This window comes from Oncorhynchus mykiss, chromosome 15 (genome assembly GCF_057628025.1).
Source record: "Oncorhynchus mykiss isolate SJ-2025 chromosome 15, ASM5762802v1, whole genome shotgun sequence".
NCBI lineage: Eukaryota > Metazoa > Chordata > Actinopteri > Salmoniformes > Salmonidae > Oncorhynchus > Oncorhynchus mykiss.
The window spans coordinates 22,989,381-23,005,370 of NC_143036.1; the positions used below are offsets into that span (position 1 = coordinate 22,989,381).

At 45.9% G+C, this 15,990-nt stretch overlaps 1 protein-coding gene across 2 annotated transcripts in view; it reads right to left on the bottom strand.

Moving 5' to 3' along the window:
- Nucleotides 1–15,990, bottom strand: part of hecw1a (HECT, C2 and WW domain containing E3 ubiquitin protein ligase 1a) — a 79,138-nt gene that overhangs the window by 33,804 nt on the left and 29,344 nt on the right. For both annotated transcript variants that reach the window (XM_021562699.3, XM_021562698.3), the window contains exons 7-9: nt 13,354–13,523; nt 2,214–2,356; nt 362–462 (exon numbers count right to left, since the gene is read on the bottom strand). In XM_021562699.3, the coding sequence (XP_021418374.2) occupies nt 362–462; nt 2,214–2,356; nt 13,354–13,523 (414 nt within the window). The remainder of the gene's footprint in view (nt 1–361; nt 463–2,213; nt 2,357–13,353; nt 13,524–15,990) is intronic.

The following is a 15,990-nucleotide window of genomic DNA, read 5'->3' on the forward strand; positions in this document are numbered from 1 at the left end:
TCTTAGAATGGTGACTTGGGCACCCAATAAAATAAATAGCTGACAAAGAGAAATTGCACTGCGCATTTCCTTTATGTGTAATTGTTGAATAGTGGCATTGGCATAGTACAGGGATTGTTAACACAAATGTGTTGGACTTTTAATCAGGACAATAATAGTACATGGAATTAATCAACAGTAATATTGTTCACATTAATCTCCACTGTGATCAATGTTCTTGACTATATCATGTGGGACATAAAAAATGACTGGGTCTTATCGTGGTTATTTCAATTTGATCATTGAGTCAAAACGGACATAAATGTGATCTCAGTCCTGATGTAAAAGAAGGTAAGGGTTCAAAGAAGGAAGTACTTGTGACCTGGGTGAATTGAGGACATCATCTCAAATCTGAACTGCAACTGTCCACTAACATGATCCGTCGGCAGCCTGCGGCCAAGAGAGTAGCTCACCACACGGTCCCTATGAGTGAGTGAGTGACAGAGTGAGAGTGAGAGAGAGAGAGCAAAAAAAGATAAAAGGGGAGATAATACAAAAGTTAGAGAAAACGCAAGCGAAGTAGAAAGAGACATTTAAAAGGACAATACCAGTCAAGATTTGTACTATTTTCTACATTGTAGAATAATAGTGAAGACCTCAAAACTATGAAATAACACATATGGAATCATGTAGTAACCATAAAAGTGTTAAACAAATTCTTCTTGATGACAGCTTTGCACACTCTTGGCATTCTCTCAACCAGCTTCATGGGGTAGTCACCTGGAAGGCATTTCAATGAACAGGTGTGCCTTGTTAAAAGTTATTAATTTGTGGAATTTATTTCCTTGTTTCAATGTGTTTGAGCCAATGTGTTTGAGCCAATCAGTTGTGTACAAGGTAGGGGTGGTATACAGAAGATAGCTCTATTTGGTAAAAGACCAAGTCCATATTATAGCAAGAACAGCTTAAATAAACAAAGAGAAACGACAGTCCATCATTACTTTAAGCCATGAAGGTCAGTCAATACGAAACATTTCAAGAACTTTGACAGTTTCTTCAAGTGCTGTCGCAAAAACCATCAAGTGCTATGATGAAACTGGCTCTCATGAGGACTACCACAGAAAAGGAAGACCCAGAGTTACTTCTGCTGCAGAGTATAAGTTCATTAGAGTTAACTGTACCTCAGATTGCAGCCCAAATAAATGCTTCACAGAGTTCAAGTAACAGACATATCTCAACATCAACTGTTCAGTGGAGACTGGGTGAATCAGGCCTTCATGGTCGAATTGTTGCAAAAGAACCAAACTACTAAAGGACACCAATAATAAGAAGAAACTTGCTTGGGCCAAGAAACACGAGCAATGGACATTAGACTGGTGGAAATCTGTCCTTTGGTCTGATGAGTCTAAATTTGAGATTTTTGGTTCTAACCGCTGTGTCTTTGTGAGACACAGTGTAGGTGAACAGATGATCTCCGCATGTGTGATTCCCACTGTGAAGAATGGAGGAGGAGGTGTGATGGTGTGGGGGGGCTTTGCTGGTGACACTGTCAGTGATTTATATAGAATTCAAGGCACACATTACCAGCATGGCTACCAAAGCATTCTGCAACGTTACGCCATCCCATCTGGTTTGTGCTTAGTGGGACTATCATTTTTTTTCGACAGGACAGTGATCCAAAACATACCTCCAGGCTGTGTAAGGGCTATTTGACCAAGAAGGAGAGTGATGAATAGCTGTGTCAGATGACCTGGCCTCCACAATCTTCCGACCTCAACCCAATTGAGATGGTTTGGGATGAGTCGGACCTCAGAGTGAAGGAAAAACAGCCAACAAGTGCTCAGCATATGTGGGAACTCCTTCAAGACTGTTGGAAAAGCATTCCTCATGAATCTGGTTGAGAGAATGTCAAGAGCGTGCAAAGCTGTCATCAAGGCAAAGGGTGGCTACTTTGAGGAATCAGAAATATTAAATATATTTTGATTTGTTTAACACTTTTTTTGGTTACTCCATGATTCCATACATTTTCTTTTTATTTTTTTACTCTTGAATGAGTAGGTGTGTCCAAAATTTTGACTGGTACTAATACAGTATATAACATTCCATACAACCAACATGCAAACTGACATAAGGCTGTCCACACAGGGGACATGGATCCCTAGCAGGGTCTGATCGCTAAGGGCCCAGTAGGCCTGAGTGTGTGGAAGTGGCTGTGGTCAGGTCAGGTGACCTACCCGATGGCGTGTTTCTCCAGTAACCTCTGCACCGGCATGGACAGCTTGCCCAGGAAACGTTTGATGATGGGCCGGCTCTTAGCAAACTTGTCCTTCACCTCGATCTCCAGCACGTCCGTAGGCAGAGACACAAAGCTGAAGCGCTGCAGACAGAAATAGTGAGAGGAGAGGAGAGGAGAGGAGAGGAGAGGAGAGGAGAGGAGAGGAGAGGAGAGGAGAGGAGAGGAGAGGAGAAAGGTATATTATGTTAGTGCCCATGGGTTTACTGATAACATCACTTGATTGGTTACACTCTATTATACATTAATGCCATTTACTGGGTATTTATTCCAAGGAATTATATGGTAAATCAGGTACTGACATCATAACGACATGATAACTATGTGTGTTTCTGTCACGCCTGCTCCCGCACTTCCCCCCTGGTGCTCGAGGGCGCCAGGTGGTGGTGACGTCGGGTCCGTGGCCCGACACCGATGGAACCGGGGTTGCCTAAGCTGGCTCGTCGGGCTGTCATGCCCTAGCTGGCTCGAGGTTTCTTGCCCCGGTTGGCTCAGAAGGCGCCCATCCCACTTCAGGCCTCAGCCGGATCGTCAAGTTTTTACGCCCAGCCAACTCCTCAGGTTGCTATGCCTCCGCCAGCTCGCCAGGCGCTCACTGTTCGTCGGGGTTTCATGCCCAGCCGGCTTGTTCAGCGCCGTGCCTCAGCCCGCCCGTAGGGCTCGCCCACGTGGAACGCCGGGTGGTGCCCCTAGAGGGGGGGGGGGGGGGGGGGGGGGGTACTGTCACGCCTGCTCCCGCACTTCCCCCCTGGCACTCGAGGGCACCAGGCTCCCCAGCATTGCGCACTCCTGCCATCATCATTACGCACACCCTATATCTTTCTGGTTCCCAGCGCTGTTCCCTGCTTCTGCAATGATTGCCATATGTCCTTATATACCCATGTGCTGACGCTGGTCCTGTCTGGTTTCATGTCTGTTCCCAATTAAATGTTTGACTCCCCGTACCTGCTTCTCAACCCTGGCGGCGGTGCTTACAGGTCTCTTTATGATTCATTTATACACACAACTCTATGTACCATTAATATCATTCAGACTTGTTTTTCATGACCATTCATGGTGTTATTAATAGATCTATTAGGAATAGCAGGAGACAGTGCATCTTTGTTAGGCATGGCTTCTCATTGATGAAACCTTCAAAAACACATTAGCTTTTAATTATTCTCTTGATGACAGCTATTTTACGCTGAAATAAAGAGCCTTTATCAAGGTCAAAATGGCAGCATTGCCTTCTCCGATTTAGCGAAAATCTCTATAGTTACTTAATTACACTGTTCCCTGATTACTAGACCTATTATGACCATACTCTAAATATATATATATCGATTTTAATATTAAAGGACAATGGAACGTATAGAAATCTTCTTATGGAGTTTAGAGCTTGGATTAAGTAATCAATGTATGATAACATTGGATCTTGAAGGATAAGATCTTGAAATGTGCATTCCCTCTCTCTTTCCCTTACTGCCTTTATCTCTTTCTCTCCTTCCTTCACTCCCTTTTTCTATATTCCCCTCCTCCCTTCCTCTCCCAAACTCTCTCTCTCCCCCTCCTTCCCTCAATCCATTTCTATATCTCCTTCCTTGCCTTTCTCTCCTTCCCTCACGCTCTTTTTTCTTTGACTCTCTCTGTCGCTCAGTTCCTCTCCATGTCTGGGCTGTCTCTGCTGCTGTCCCTGGTGCTGAATGAACCAAGGCCAGCGGCAGCAGAAACTGAGCGCTGTCCAAGGTGCTTAAACGCCCTCTCCCTCAGCCAAGAATCAGAGAGAGAGAGTGCCTTGAACTCCATCCAAACGCTAGAGAGACCGGAGGAGCATCCTGCCCAGTGAACAAGCCAGATAAAAGGCACCAGCTCTGCAGCTGCAGTAACTAACTGGCGTTTCATTGTACAGCTTTGGTGGATTTTAAATGTACATAGGAGATGTAATGTGTGTGTGCAGTGTCCCAGAGCAAGGGTAACCATTGGGTATACTATAACAGGGTTTGTGATGTGTAGTCCTCTGTGAAAGTGGATTTGCTGTGGTGCGTTCAATTAGTTACAGGTCAGTAGAAGAAAAAATGGCCTTTGCGTGGAGGACGGTTGGATGGGAGCACCTTGCCTGACCGGTTCATGGTTCCAGGGCACTGTTCCACAACTAGCCTGCTATCAAATTTCAGCTGCAGCGCCAAAGTGGAATACGCTGCTTTGGTAGGTCTGCTTTCTGCCTAGCTTGAGTTGCCACTCGCACTAAAAACAACAACGAAGCCACTGATTCCTCCATGCACTGGCCTAGTTAATGTCCCTCATCCCCCCCCTCTGCACCACCCCTTAAAATCCAATCTGTAGCAGCTGAATGTAATTTGCACCCAGCAGTGTCTCTCTCTTTCCCTCCGCCCCACGGCTTTGTCATCCTCAGCGCTCCGTTTTAATTGAATTGAAAAGTACAGCTCTTTCCTGTGTCGGAGAAGATAGAGACAGAAAGAAACATACACATAGTTCTACAAGCACACTATGCACTGAGCAAGAAGAGGCTTCATAGCCCATGTGAGAATGTTTTAGCCTGAGACTCCTTTCTCTGTGTGTTTGACCAATAACCACTACACAAACAAACAAGATAGCTGTAGGCCCACCAAAATAGATGCTGGGAGTATTACAGGAAAAACGAAGACAGACAAATTAAGGAAGGAATAGGATAGAAGCAAAACTCAACCCATGTTTGCCACAGTGTACTATCTATTTTTGTTTCCCCAATGATGGTAAATAAATCAATAAGAGAGCTATAGATTTAAATGACAGTAAAGTAGAGCGAATTGTGTGTCGTGACTCATGACGATGCCTGCATACATGCAAATTCATTTCCCATCCAGCTCTGCATTCCTCTGGCCTGCAGCCATCTGGGAGACTACTGCAGTGACTAAGCTAAGCACAGCACCTACTGTACAGTACAGTAAAGATGGTTGGCTGGCTATGTAATAGCCTCAGGCGCAAACAGTTCTGTAGTATTATCGAGCCATACTGCTGATCCAGAGATGCTAAGCTAAGCTAACCTACCAGAAAACAAAAACATCCCTCTGTAGAGTAAGGTTCACAACATTGTTTGTTGTCACTTAAAGCCCGGCCAGGGTGGTTAACCATTAAGATGGATCCCCTCAAGTAAACCTCCCTTCCTAATTTACAAGGTGCTGTGGAGGAACTGAGGAGTAACGAAAACATGCTCCGTGCTAGCTATCATTAGCCTACAGCCTCGCACAAACACATAAAGGATAAACAAACCAAGCCACTTGAGAGAATACAGAAGTGTTTGCTGTGTTTGAGTGCCAGGAGCGAGGGAAATGCTTTGGTGGGATGCACAGAGTGAGTCATTCTCCCAGTTCCAAGCCGTCATATCACTTCTCGACTTTAATAAAGCAAAGTGTTAGCATACTGAGTGTTCGTGTAGCTTCCCTGATTAGCCTGATTAGCGGGAGTGGCTGTCTCCCTCAGGTTCAGAGAGGGGGAAACGGAACACACTCAGTGGTCGCAGTGATAATCGTGTTAGCCAAATAGTAGCAGCACACTCCAGAAAATTCTAGGTCAGGGGCCGTTGCACTATTCTGAATGAATCCCAAATTAAAGCCAACTCCTAGAGCCAGCAGTTACATTATACATTGTATATACAAAAGTATGTGAACACCCCTTCAAATGAGTGGATTCGTCTATTTCAGCAACACCCATTGCTGACAGGTATGTAAAATCGAGCAAACAGCCATGCAATCTTCATAGACAAACATTGACAGTAGAATGGCCTTACTGGAGAGCTCAGTGACTTTCAACGTGGCACCATCATAGGATGCCACATTTCCAACAAGTGAGTTCCTCAAATTTCTGCCCTGCTAGAGCTGCTCCAGTGCAATAGATGTTCCCGAGTGGCGCAGCGGTCTAAGGCACTGCATCTCAGTGCAGGAGCTGTCACTACAGTCCCTGGTTTGAATCCAGGCTGTATCATATACGGCCATGATTGAGAGTCCCATAGGGCAGCGCACAATTGGCCCAGCGTCGTCCGGGGTAGATCGTCATTGTAAATAACAATTTGTTCTTAACTGACTTGCCTAGTTAAATAAAGGTCAAATTTTAAAAATGTAAGTCCTGTTATTGTGAAGTGGAAATGTCTAGGAGCAACAACGACTCAGGCGCGAAGTTATAGGTCACACAAGCTCACAGAACAGGACCGCTAAGTGCTGAGGGCATAGCGTGTAAACACTCACTACTGAGTTCCAAACTGCCTCTGGAAGCAAAGTCAGCACAATAACTGTTTGTCGGGGGCTTCATGAAATGGGCTTCCATAGCTGAGCAGCAGCACACAAGCCTGAGATCACCATGCGCAATGCCAAGTGTTGGCTGGAGTGTTGTAAAGCTCACCGCCATTGGACTCTGGAGCAATGGAAATGTGTTCTCTGGTGATGCTTCACCATCTGGCAGTCCGATGGACGAATCTGAGAACGCTATCTGCCCCAATGCATAGTGCCAACTCTAAAGTTTGGTGAAGGAGGAATAATGGTCTGGGGCTGTTTTTCATGGTTCGGGCTAAGCCCCTTAGTTCCAGTGAAGAGATATATACTAACGCATTATAGATGATTCTGTGCTTCCAACTTTGTGGCAACAGTTTGGGGAAGGCCCTTTGCTATTTCAGCATGGCAATGCCACCGTGCGCAAAGCCAAGCCCATACAGAAATGTTTTTTTACGAGATTGGTGTGGAAGAAATTGACTGGCCTGCACAGAGCCCTGACCTCAACCCTATCGAACACCTAATGCTCGTGGCTCTGCAGCCATGTTCGAACATCTAGTGGAAATCCTTCCCAGAAGAATAGAGGCTGTTATAGCAGCAAAGGGAGGACCAACAACATATTAATGCCCATGATTTTGGAATGAGATGTTTGACGAGCAGGTGTCCACATACTTTTGGTAACGTAGTGTACCTTACTCATAGGAAGAAAATGGAACAGAGTTAAACATGCAATACAGATACAGGTCCAAACCAGGAAGGACAACAACAAAACAGCACATAATGGTGACATTTAGAAGTATTTCTGACCTTCTAACTTCTGTTAGCTGACAATATCACTAGACACTGACAGAACATTAGCTAAGATTCCCTTTTAAGTTCTAGTTAGGGATTTAACTAACAGTATTACGATAACATCCCAAAAACATTCAGTGAATGTTTTTGATAACCAAATCTTTATATATGTTAAAATATATATATTTTTTTACTGAAATATCCTCAGAATGTTCTCCTAACATTCACTAAAATGTTGTGCACAACGTCTTTACTAACCACCACAGATAACACAACGTAGGTGATATAGAGACATGGCATTTTAATTTATTCAATAAGACTTAATTTAATTACACAAACACAACTGTATTTTTTTTTTTACACTTAATGTTAACAATCTGGGGTTTAAACCTGCAATGATTGGTTCCCAAGCCAGGTCTTTTATCCTCTGCGTCACCATGGAAGATCTCTTAAATCATATTTTTTCAGTATATAGCCATGGCAGTATGGTCAATCAGGAGATTATTAGCCTTCTGTGCCGACAGGGGATAACTGTGGCGGGAACACCTTTTTTGAGCTATTGAAATGCTCCCATTCTCTTCATATGCTGTCTACTTCTAACACTTTGTGATTTTCCCTCTTCATCACGTGTTGAAAGTCTAAGAAGGTCAAAAAGGTGGCACGGATTTCCTGATTGACCATACCGGGCATGGCTACACACGGAGAGAAGAACATGTAAAGCCGAAACCACAGGTAACTGCGTAAAAACGAGAGAGTCGAGAGCTTCAATTCACAGACACTGTGCAGCATACACCTATTTAACTGTCACGAGTATCCATAGTAAACAATCGTGTTTGTTATGTTCACTATGTAGCCCTTGTGAATTATCGTTGTGTGTTCCTTTTGACTCACCTTTACGTGTCCTACGGGAGCCACCGTACCTGCCTCCTGTTATCTTGGCTCACAAAGAACGCGAGGAGAGTTTGCTCAGTACGTACTGAGCAACAATAGCAGAAATCATCAACCGAGTGCCTCCAAATGGATGAAACCTTTCTCCCGTCCAGCCATTAACATTCCTGTGGTGTTCGGTGAGTCAGTGTGTGGCAATACTCAGAAGGCATGAACGGCATACAGGCATCAGGGGTTTGATGATGAAATGCCTTGTGCAGAGTCAGACAGGCCTGCTTAGTCAAGCGCTAAGGTAGCTACAGCTACAGTACGTGCCCAGTCCCGCCTCAGGAGGTACCAAATATGCCAGGCGAAATAGAGTGTGACAGGGGCTAAATACTCCGGCGCGGCCAGAGTGAGAAAGATTAGCCTGGGCCAGGGAGAGGTCACGGGCTTGATTCATGACTGGGCCATCAGGACTGCATCACATTTTAAGCACTTCCCAAAAGACACAAAATGGAGGGATGGTATAGGACATTGCTATAAGAGGGTGATATAGCCACACAGATTGAAATGTACTATATGTATATCCTATATGCTGTACATGAAATATACAGCACAGCAAACCAGTTTTATGGCATCATCAATGCCTACTGTTCCACTTCACAGGGCATAACATGCAACTTTTTCTCCTTCAATATGCACAAATGACTTCCTTAACACATTCACGGAAATGAATCAATCAATTATTCACACTGTGCGTGTGTTCCCTGCCTTTAAGTGCAGTGACCGAGAGGGAGAGAGAGGAGAATGACGGATCTCACATTACAACTGCATTGTTGGTGCATTAAACCTTGGAGGAAAGGACACCCATCTCCACCACAGCTTGTGAGAGGCTACTCTTCATAGCCTCACCAGCAACAACCCATGAAAGGGAATAGACCCTTGACTCATGTCAGGTTGCCCATTTGTGTCCTAAAATCCATTAACCTTAAAAGGGAGGTCATTGGTATGTAGCAGAGTTGGGTTTTGCTCCCTTCCACAGAAACTTGTACGACACCCTTAACCCTTCAAGTCCCTATCACCATGGAGACACCATGGAGATCACATGAGCTGCTGTAAAGCATCAGTGTTACTGCACAGTCTCTGTCTGTCTGTCTGTCTGTCTGTCTGTCTGTCTGTCTGTCTGTATCTCTCTCTCTCTCTCTGTCTCTCTCTCTCTGTCTCTCTCTATCTCTCTCTCTCTGAGCGGGTGTGAGTTATGGCCACATGTATGACATGGCAGGCAGTATATTTCATTGGCGGCAGGGCTGTAAATCCTAAAGGACATTTATGGCTGTGGAGATGACCCCGACAGGAAGTGGGAGAGTGTGTAACAGTGATGACAGGATAGCTCCACTAGTCCAGGATAGTCTGCAGTGCAGAAAGACAAATTCGATATGAAATTGGTCCACAAAAGCAGGATCCAAATTAGTCTACTGGGGAAGGAGCTCCAAGGTATACAGATGACGATTCCAAATGAGTCCACTCACTGAGAATTTCATCTATGGTACAGAAGGAAGTGGGTCGTTGGTCTGCATATAGCCAGCATGGGAGCACTGTATTGATGTTATAGTTACAGTCTGTGGGGAGATAGCAGATGTCACTGACATGGCCCCCATGGAACCAATTCACTGAAGGGAATCAAAAAGGGATGGGGATATCTTTCCCATTCCTCTTGCACTGACCAGGGTTCCCGTATTTCCATCAGAGTTCATTTCTTCGCCTCTGCTCTCCGCCTCTTGAACACTCATTTGCTCCATCTCTCGCTCTCTCCCCCATCTCTCTCTCCCCATCCCTCTCTCCCCCATCTCTCTCTCCCCATCTCTCTCTCCCCATCTCTCTCTCCATCTTTCTCCCCCCCATCTCTCTCTCCCCATCTCTCTCTCCCCATCTCTCTCTCCATCTTTCTCCCCCCATCTCTCTCTCCCCATCTCTCTCCCCATCTCTCTCTCCCCCATCTCTCTCTCCCCATCTCTCTCTCCCCATCTCTCTCTCCCCCATCTCTCTCTCCCCATCTATCTCTCCATCTTTCTCCACCCATCTCTCTCTCCCCATCTTGCTCTCCCCATCTCTCTCTCCCCCATCTCTCTCTCCCCCATCTCTCTCTCCCTATCTCTCTCTCCCCATCCCTCTCTCTCCATCTCTCTCTCCCCCATCTCTCTCTCCCCATCTCTCTCCCCCATCTCTCTCTCCCCATCTCTCTCTCCCCATCTCTCTCTCCATCTTTCTCCCCCCATCTCTCTCTCCCCATCTCTCTCTCTCCATCTCTCTCTCCACATCTCTCTCTCCCCCATCTCTCTCCCCATCTCTCTCTCCATCTTTCTCCCCCCATCTCTCTCTCCCCATCTCTCTCTCCCCATCTCTCTCCCCCATCTCTCTCTCCCCATCTCTCTCTCCATCTTTCTCCCCCATCTCTCTCTCCCCATCTCTCTCTCCCCATCTCTCTCCCCCATCTCTCTCTCCCCATCTCTCTCTACATCTTTCTCCCCCCATCTCTCTCTCCCCATCTCTCTCTCCCCCATCTCTCTCCCCATCTCTCTCTCCTCCATCTCTCTCTCCCCATCTCTCTCTCCCCATCTCTCTCTCTCCATCTTTCTCCCCCATCTCTCTCTCCCCATCTCTCTCTCCCCATCTCTCTCTCCATATCTCTCTCCCCCATGTGTCTCTCCCCCATATCTCTCTCCCCCATCTCTCTCTCCCATCTCTCTCTCCATCTCTCACTCCCCATCTCTCTCTCCCCCATATCTCTCTCCCCGATTTCTCTCTCCCCAATTTCTCTCTCCCCCATCTCTCTCCCCAATCCCTCTCTCCCATCTTTCTCTCCCCATCTCTCCCTCTCCAGTCTCTCTCTCCCTCTGCGCCACCATAGATCTGTCTAACAGGGTGACGTTACATAGAGTCATATCAGGGTGCCACTCACGTTATCAATCCCTCATATCACATTCATGTGCAACAGTGACTTGATGGGACAGACACAGAATGCTAACACCATCTGTTCTGAGAGAGTCTAAAGACCCTTTCAAAACCAGTTGCAGTTGACACCAACCAAAAGGTTGCTGGTTGGAATCCCAGAGCTGATTAGGTGACAAATCTGTCTGTGCCCTTGAGCAAGGCACTTAACCCCAATTGCTCTGTATAAGAGCGTCTGCTAAATGACAACAACAAAAAATACTGCAGGGCCCTGAGTGTCACCCATTCGTTCTTTGTGGTACACCCATATTTCAAATCGGGTGGAGTTGGAGAATGTGGGTCGCCACCAAATGAACACCCCCGCATTTGTAATGAAGTCCAGACCAACTTAGCCAGTGGGATAAGGTGTGAATGCAATACATGTAGAAAATTAATGAAAGGGGTTGTCCTCCATAACATGAAGACGACAAGATATTACATACCAGGTCAGATTCTTTTTCATTGCAGTTCTATTTTGAAATAAATTATTTACTGAAAATTTAAAGGCATACAGTGCTTCTTCACACCGTCAAAGTCACCCAGTAAGTTCCACAGATGCTGTGTGTTCCAGCTATGTGGGGTTTGGCTCGGTGCCATGGTCCTCCCTTGCCTCAGTGCTGGGGGATACACGGGCGAACCCACAAGGACACTGTGACGTAGATACAGGAAGTCCGTTCACTCTGTCACACAAGAACCGCACAGTAGGTAGTGAGGAGACAGAGAGGAACTCCTTAGCGCTCATGCGCACGCGTGTATGTGTACACACACGCACTTACACACATACACACCTACGCTGGCACACACATTCTCTTTAGGCTCTTCTGTGAGCCGGCAAAAATCCAGCCAGTGTAACTGTGACATAAAAGGTAACTTTGACAAATACACAATATTATAATCGATCCACCAATAAATTAGGCAATCAATGAATATCTAATGGCTTGTTTTCTGGAGTTGGCTCATTGATCACAAATTGCTAGAGTGTAAGCCTGAGACTTCTCTTGTACAGACTACAGACTTAACAAAGTGTTACGACAAAATGGAGGGAGCAGAGCGGTATGCGTTGAGAGCTGAAGTTTAACTGTTCAAAGGAAACTCAGCGGCAGCATCAAGGAACCCACAAAGACGTTGCTTCCCAGGGGCTCCCCTTTTCAAGTCTCTCTCTCTCGCTCTGCTCCGCGCGAAGAAGAGAAATAATCTCAATGTCAGACACAAGTCCTCGACAAACACACAGCGACACTACAGCTTTCCCAATGAGCTGTGTTGCGTTAATAAAGCACAACAGGCCAATGAAATGTCTGACAGCAGTCCCAAACCTCTCCACCTTGATCCTGTTGTTTTCCCCTTCCGGGACTGCTGTTCAATGACAATTCCTTACTCTTGAAAAGTACCTTTGTTCTGGTGTGGACAAACATTTTGTTCCTAACCAAGTAGGTAAACTGAGCATGCACAGTATACAAACTAAGGCAAAAAGATAGGTGGGGGAAATAACACTATCCCACAGGCATGCAGCTCACACCACAGTCTGAGTCTTCCCCTATCTAAAATCCTTTGAGCTTTGAGGCCACTGTGTCAAATGCGTTTCCCCGGCCAGTGTCAACATTCTCAAGAACAATGTCTGCGAGACGAATTAGATGTCCTTGCCAAATACTCAGTGTAGCAGAGACGGACAGTCGAGGTTGGACACAAAATAGGGACACTTCCCAACCTGTCTGACTGCAAGCCTGTCACCAACTCTTCTCACAGTTCCTACACCTTCCATCACTTTCTTCACCCTATTCATGCCATGCATTTCTCAGATTTGCCTTTCAAAATGGCAGGTTCCCCCAAGCCCTGAGTTCAGACATGTTCACAAAAGACGTGTCAGGGTAGAATTATATCCCCAGACACACGACGCCATAGAGGATCCATCAACGCTGACCAAGATCCATTAAGGATGAACGCATTATCATTATCAAGTTTTCACATCTACCTCCATTCTGTATTGTATAGTGTGTGTATTGTTTTGTGACATACACTTATAATGCTTTTCCCTTGCTGACGTCTTGCCATACCTCCCTGGGTTCAAACCTGAAGACACTTGAATAAACTGGTGACACTGTCACAGAAACAAGGTACAGTTTCTAGAATACCCAGAGACCACTGTCAACCCTAGACCACTGTCAACCCTTCCAACCCAGCAGTCAGACTCACCTCTCTCTGCCAAACAGGGTTGATGGTGTTGCAGACAATGCGGGAGCGTTTCTCCTGGCCGTGGTGGGGCAGCGCGGGGTAGAGGCTGTGCTTGCCGGGCTGGATGGCGATCTTCAGGTAGGGGTCAGGGTTGAAGAACATGCCCTTCTTCAGCCCCACCGCTTGGACATCTGAGAGAGAGAGAGAGAGAGAGAGAGAGAGAGAGAGAGAGAGAGAGAGAGAGAGAGAGAGAGAGAGAGAGAGAGAGAGAGAGAGAGAGAGAGAGAGAGAGAGAGAGAGAGAGAGAGAGAGAGAGAGAGAGAGAGAGAGAGAGAGAGAGAGAGAGAGAGAGAGAGAGAGAGAGAGAGAGAGAGAGAGAGAGAGAGAGAGAGAGAGAGAGAGAGAGAGAGAGAGAGAGAGAGAGAGAGAGAGAGAGAGAGAGAGAGTCATATAGACTGTATTCTGTAGTTTGAAGGGGTGTAACTATATTCTCTCTAAATATTCCCTCTCCAGGATGGCAGGTAGCCTAGCGTTTAAGAGTGTTGGGCCAGTAACGGAAAGGTTGCTGATTCGAATCCCCGAGCTGACTAGGTGAAATATCTGTCAATGTGTCTGCTACATTACTCAAATGTAAAGACAAAATGGGTGACGTACGGTAAAAGCTGGTGATTGGGCGAGAGAAACAGGAAGATAAAAAAACGTGGAAACAGGGCGAGAAAGATAGAAGTCTACAAACCGCTCAAGAGCCTGATAACCTGTTCAAATATTCATCTCCTAACAGAGGGAGACTGAGCGATCAAACGCAGTGTGTGGATCTGGCTGTTAATGGTTCTGGGCCTTGTTTACAACTCGGCCTCCAGTCGTACCCCATTGATCAAAGCTTGTGGCGGTGTAGTTCTCTTTCTCCCTCTGCGTGTCCGCTGCCTATAGCTGCTCTGGGCCGCTCGATAAATCACAAACAATAGCCTGGGCCAGGAGATCCCCCCCCTTTCAGACTGTAAGCGCTAGCTCCCTCTCCTCCACTCCAATCAACCCATCTGTCTGTCTGTCTGTCTGTCTGTCTGTCTGTCTGTCTGTCCGTCCCTCCCTCCCTCCCTCCCTCCCTCCCTCCCTCCCTCCCTCCCTCCCTCCCTCCCTCCCTCTAGGGGGGTGACTGTGGTAGCAGACAAGGGGAAGGAGGGTTTGTGGATAACGGGAGACGGGGTACAGACAGCAGTCAACACTGGCCTGCTTGGTAGCTAAGTCGCTAATGCTCATATTTGTACCAGCATTTCTAAAGCAGTAGCAAGAGAGAAGTGGTTATGAATGAAATATATATGAGAACACGACACGGTCAATGGCTAAAGCCATACAGAGTGGTGGGGTTGAACGACGTATGTGCGTTAAAAGAGAGTGTGTGTAGCTTAACTGCGTGTGGTGAAATGTTCGTGCTCGTTTGGGGTATAGTTTCATTGTTTGAGGAAAGCTTGGATAGAGTGGCAACAGCTTTTCAGCTTTTACTCCAGGTAAGGGAGTAGTGGGCGGGAAAAAGGAGGATACTTGAAAATACAGAATATGTTTCATCTTGTGGCGCCTCCCATTTCTCATAGTAACATAACAGTTCTGGACTACTCTTCACATTATGTTGCCTTCGCACCATATAGTTACTATATAGGTCCTTCAAAAACCAGAATGTACATGGTGCAGAAAAATGGGTGAATTAAAACTGTGTTCAAATGAGTAGTTACTATGTAGATGTTTGTCCTGTAACTATTCCATGTAATAATATGCCGAAAGTGTGACCCCTTTATGTGCACATGAAAGAATAGCCTTGGTTTCAGCTCCTCTTTAGAGAGCGACAAAAGGAAGGTCAATGTGGACCTGCAGCAGTCAAAGACTTGAAAGAGGACTCCTGAAGGGTTCCTGAAGATGACAGCCTATATTGACCGAAGTCAGCGAATCAAATGGAACATTCCAACAGGCATCTGAAAAACAGCTACTTTTGGAAGGTAGCTCCAGAGGCCCTATCCATAGCAATGTGAAAAATAGCTACAGTACAGATTGCCAGGGCATCAGTGACACTTGTGGGGGATGTTGAGCTGTGGAGGCATGGGCACAGTACAGTAGGGCCAGATACAACAAGCCCCAGGCACTGCATGGGCGATTGGCTCTTAACAGAGCACCACAACAAACACTTCCAAAATATAGCTACACATTTGCTTTTAAAGTGTATGTATAGCTAAGGACAAATATGTAGTTTATCCACCTACCATGAAGAGAGAAAGAGAGAGAGAAACTGCATTGAAAGTTTTCGCCAATGCTCTTGCTCAAATAGATATAGACAAATTCCAAAGTTATAGATGCCTCCAAAATGTCAGTAGTGGTACCTTAACACTAGAACCGCCATAGGCCAAAGGTCACTGACGGTTGATTTTGTAAAGAAAAATGAAAAAATGCACAAAAAATAAGCCATGTCCTGCTCCTTCCCTGACTTTTCCTAAATGTTTGTATTTTACACTGCTCATTTGTCAGAATTTTGAAATCACAAAAAAAGCATTTAGAGCCTTTTTAACAGTTTTTTCCCACACCTATTCCCAACTTAATCTGCTAAGAAATGTGTTGTAGAACGTTGGTACCCAGCCAGGTGCTAAAGCTTCTCTCTCTCTCTCTATTCACTGA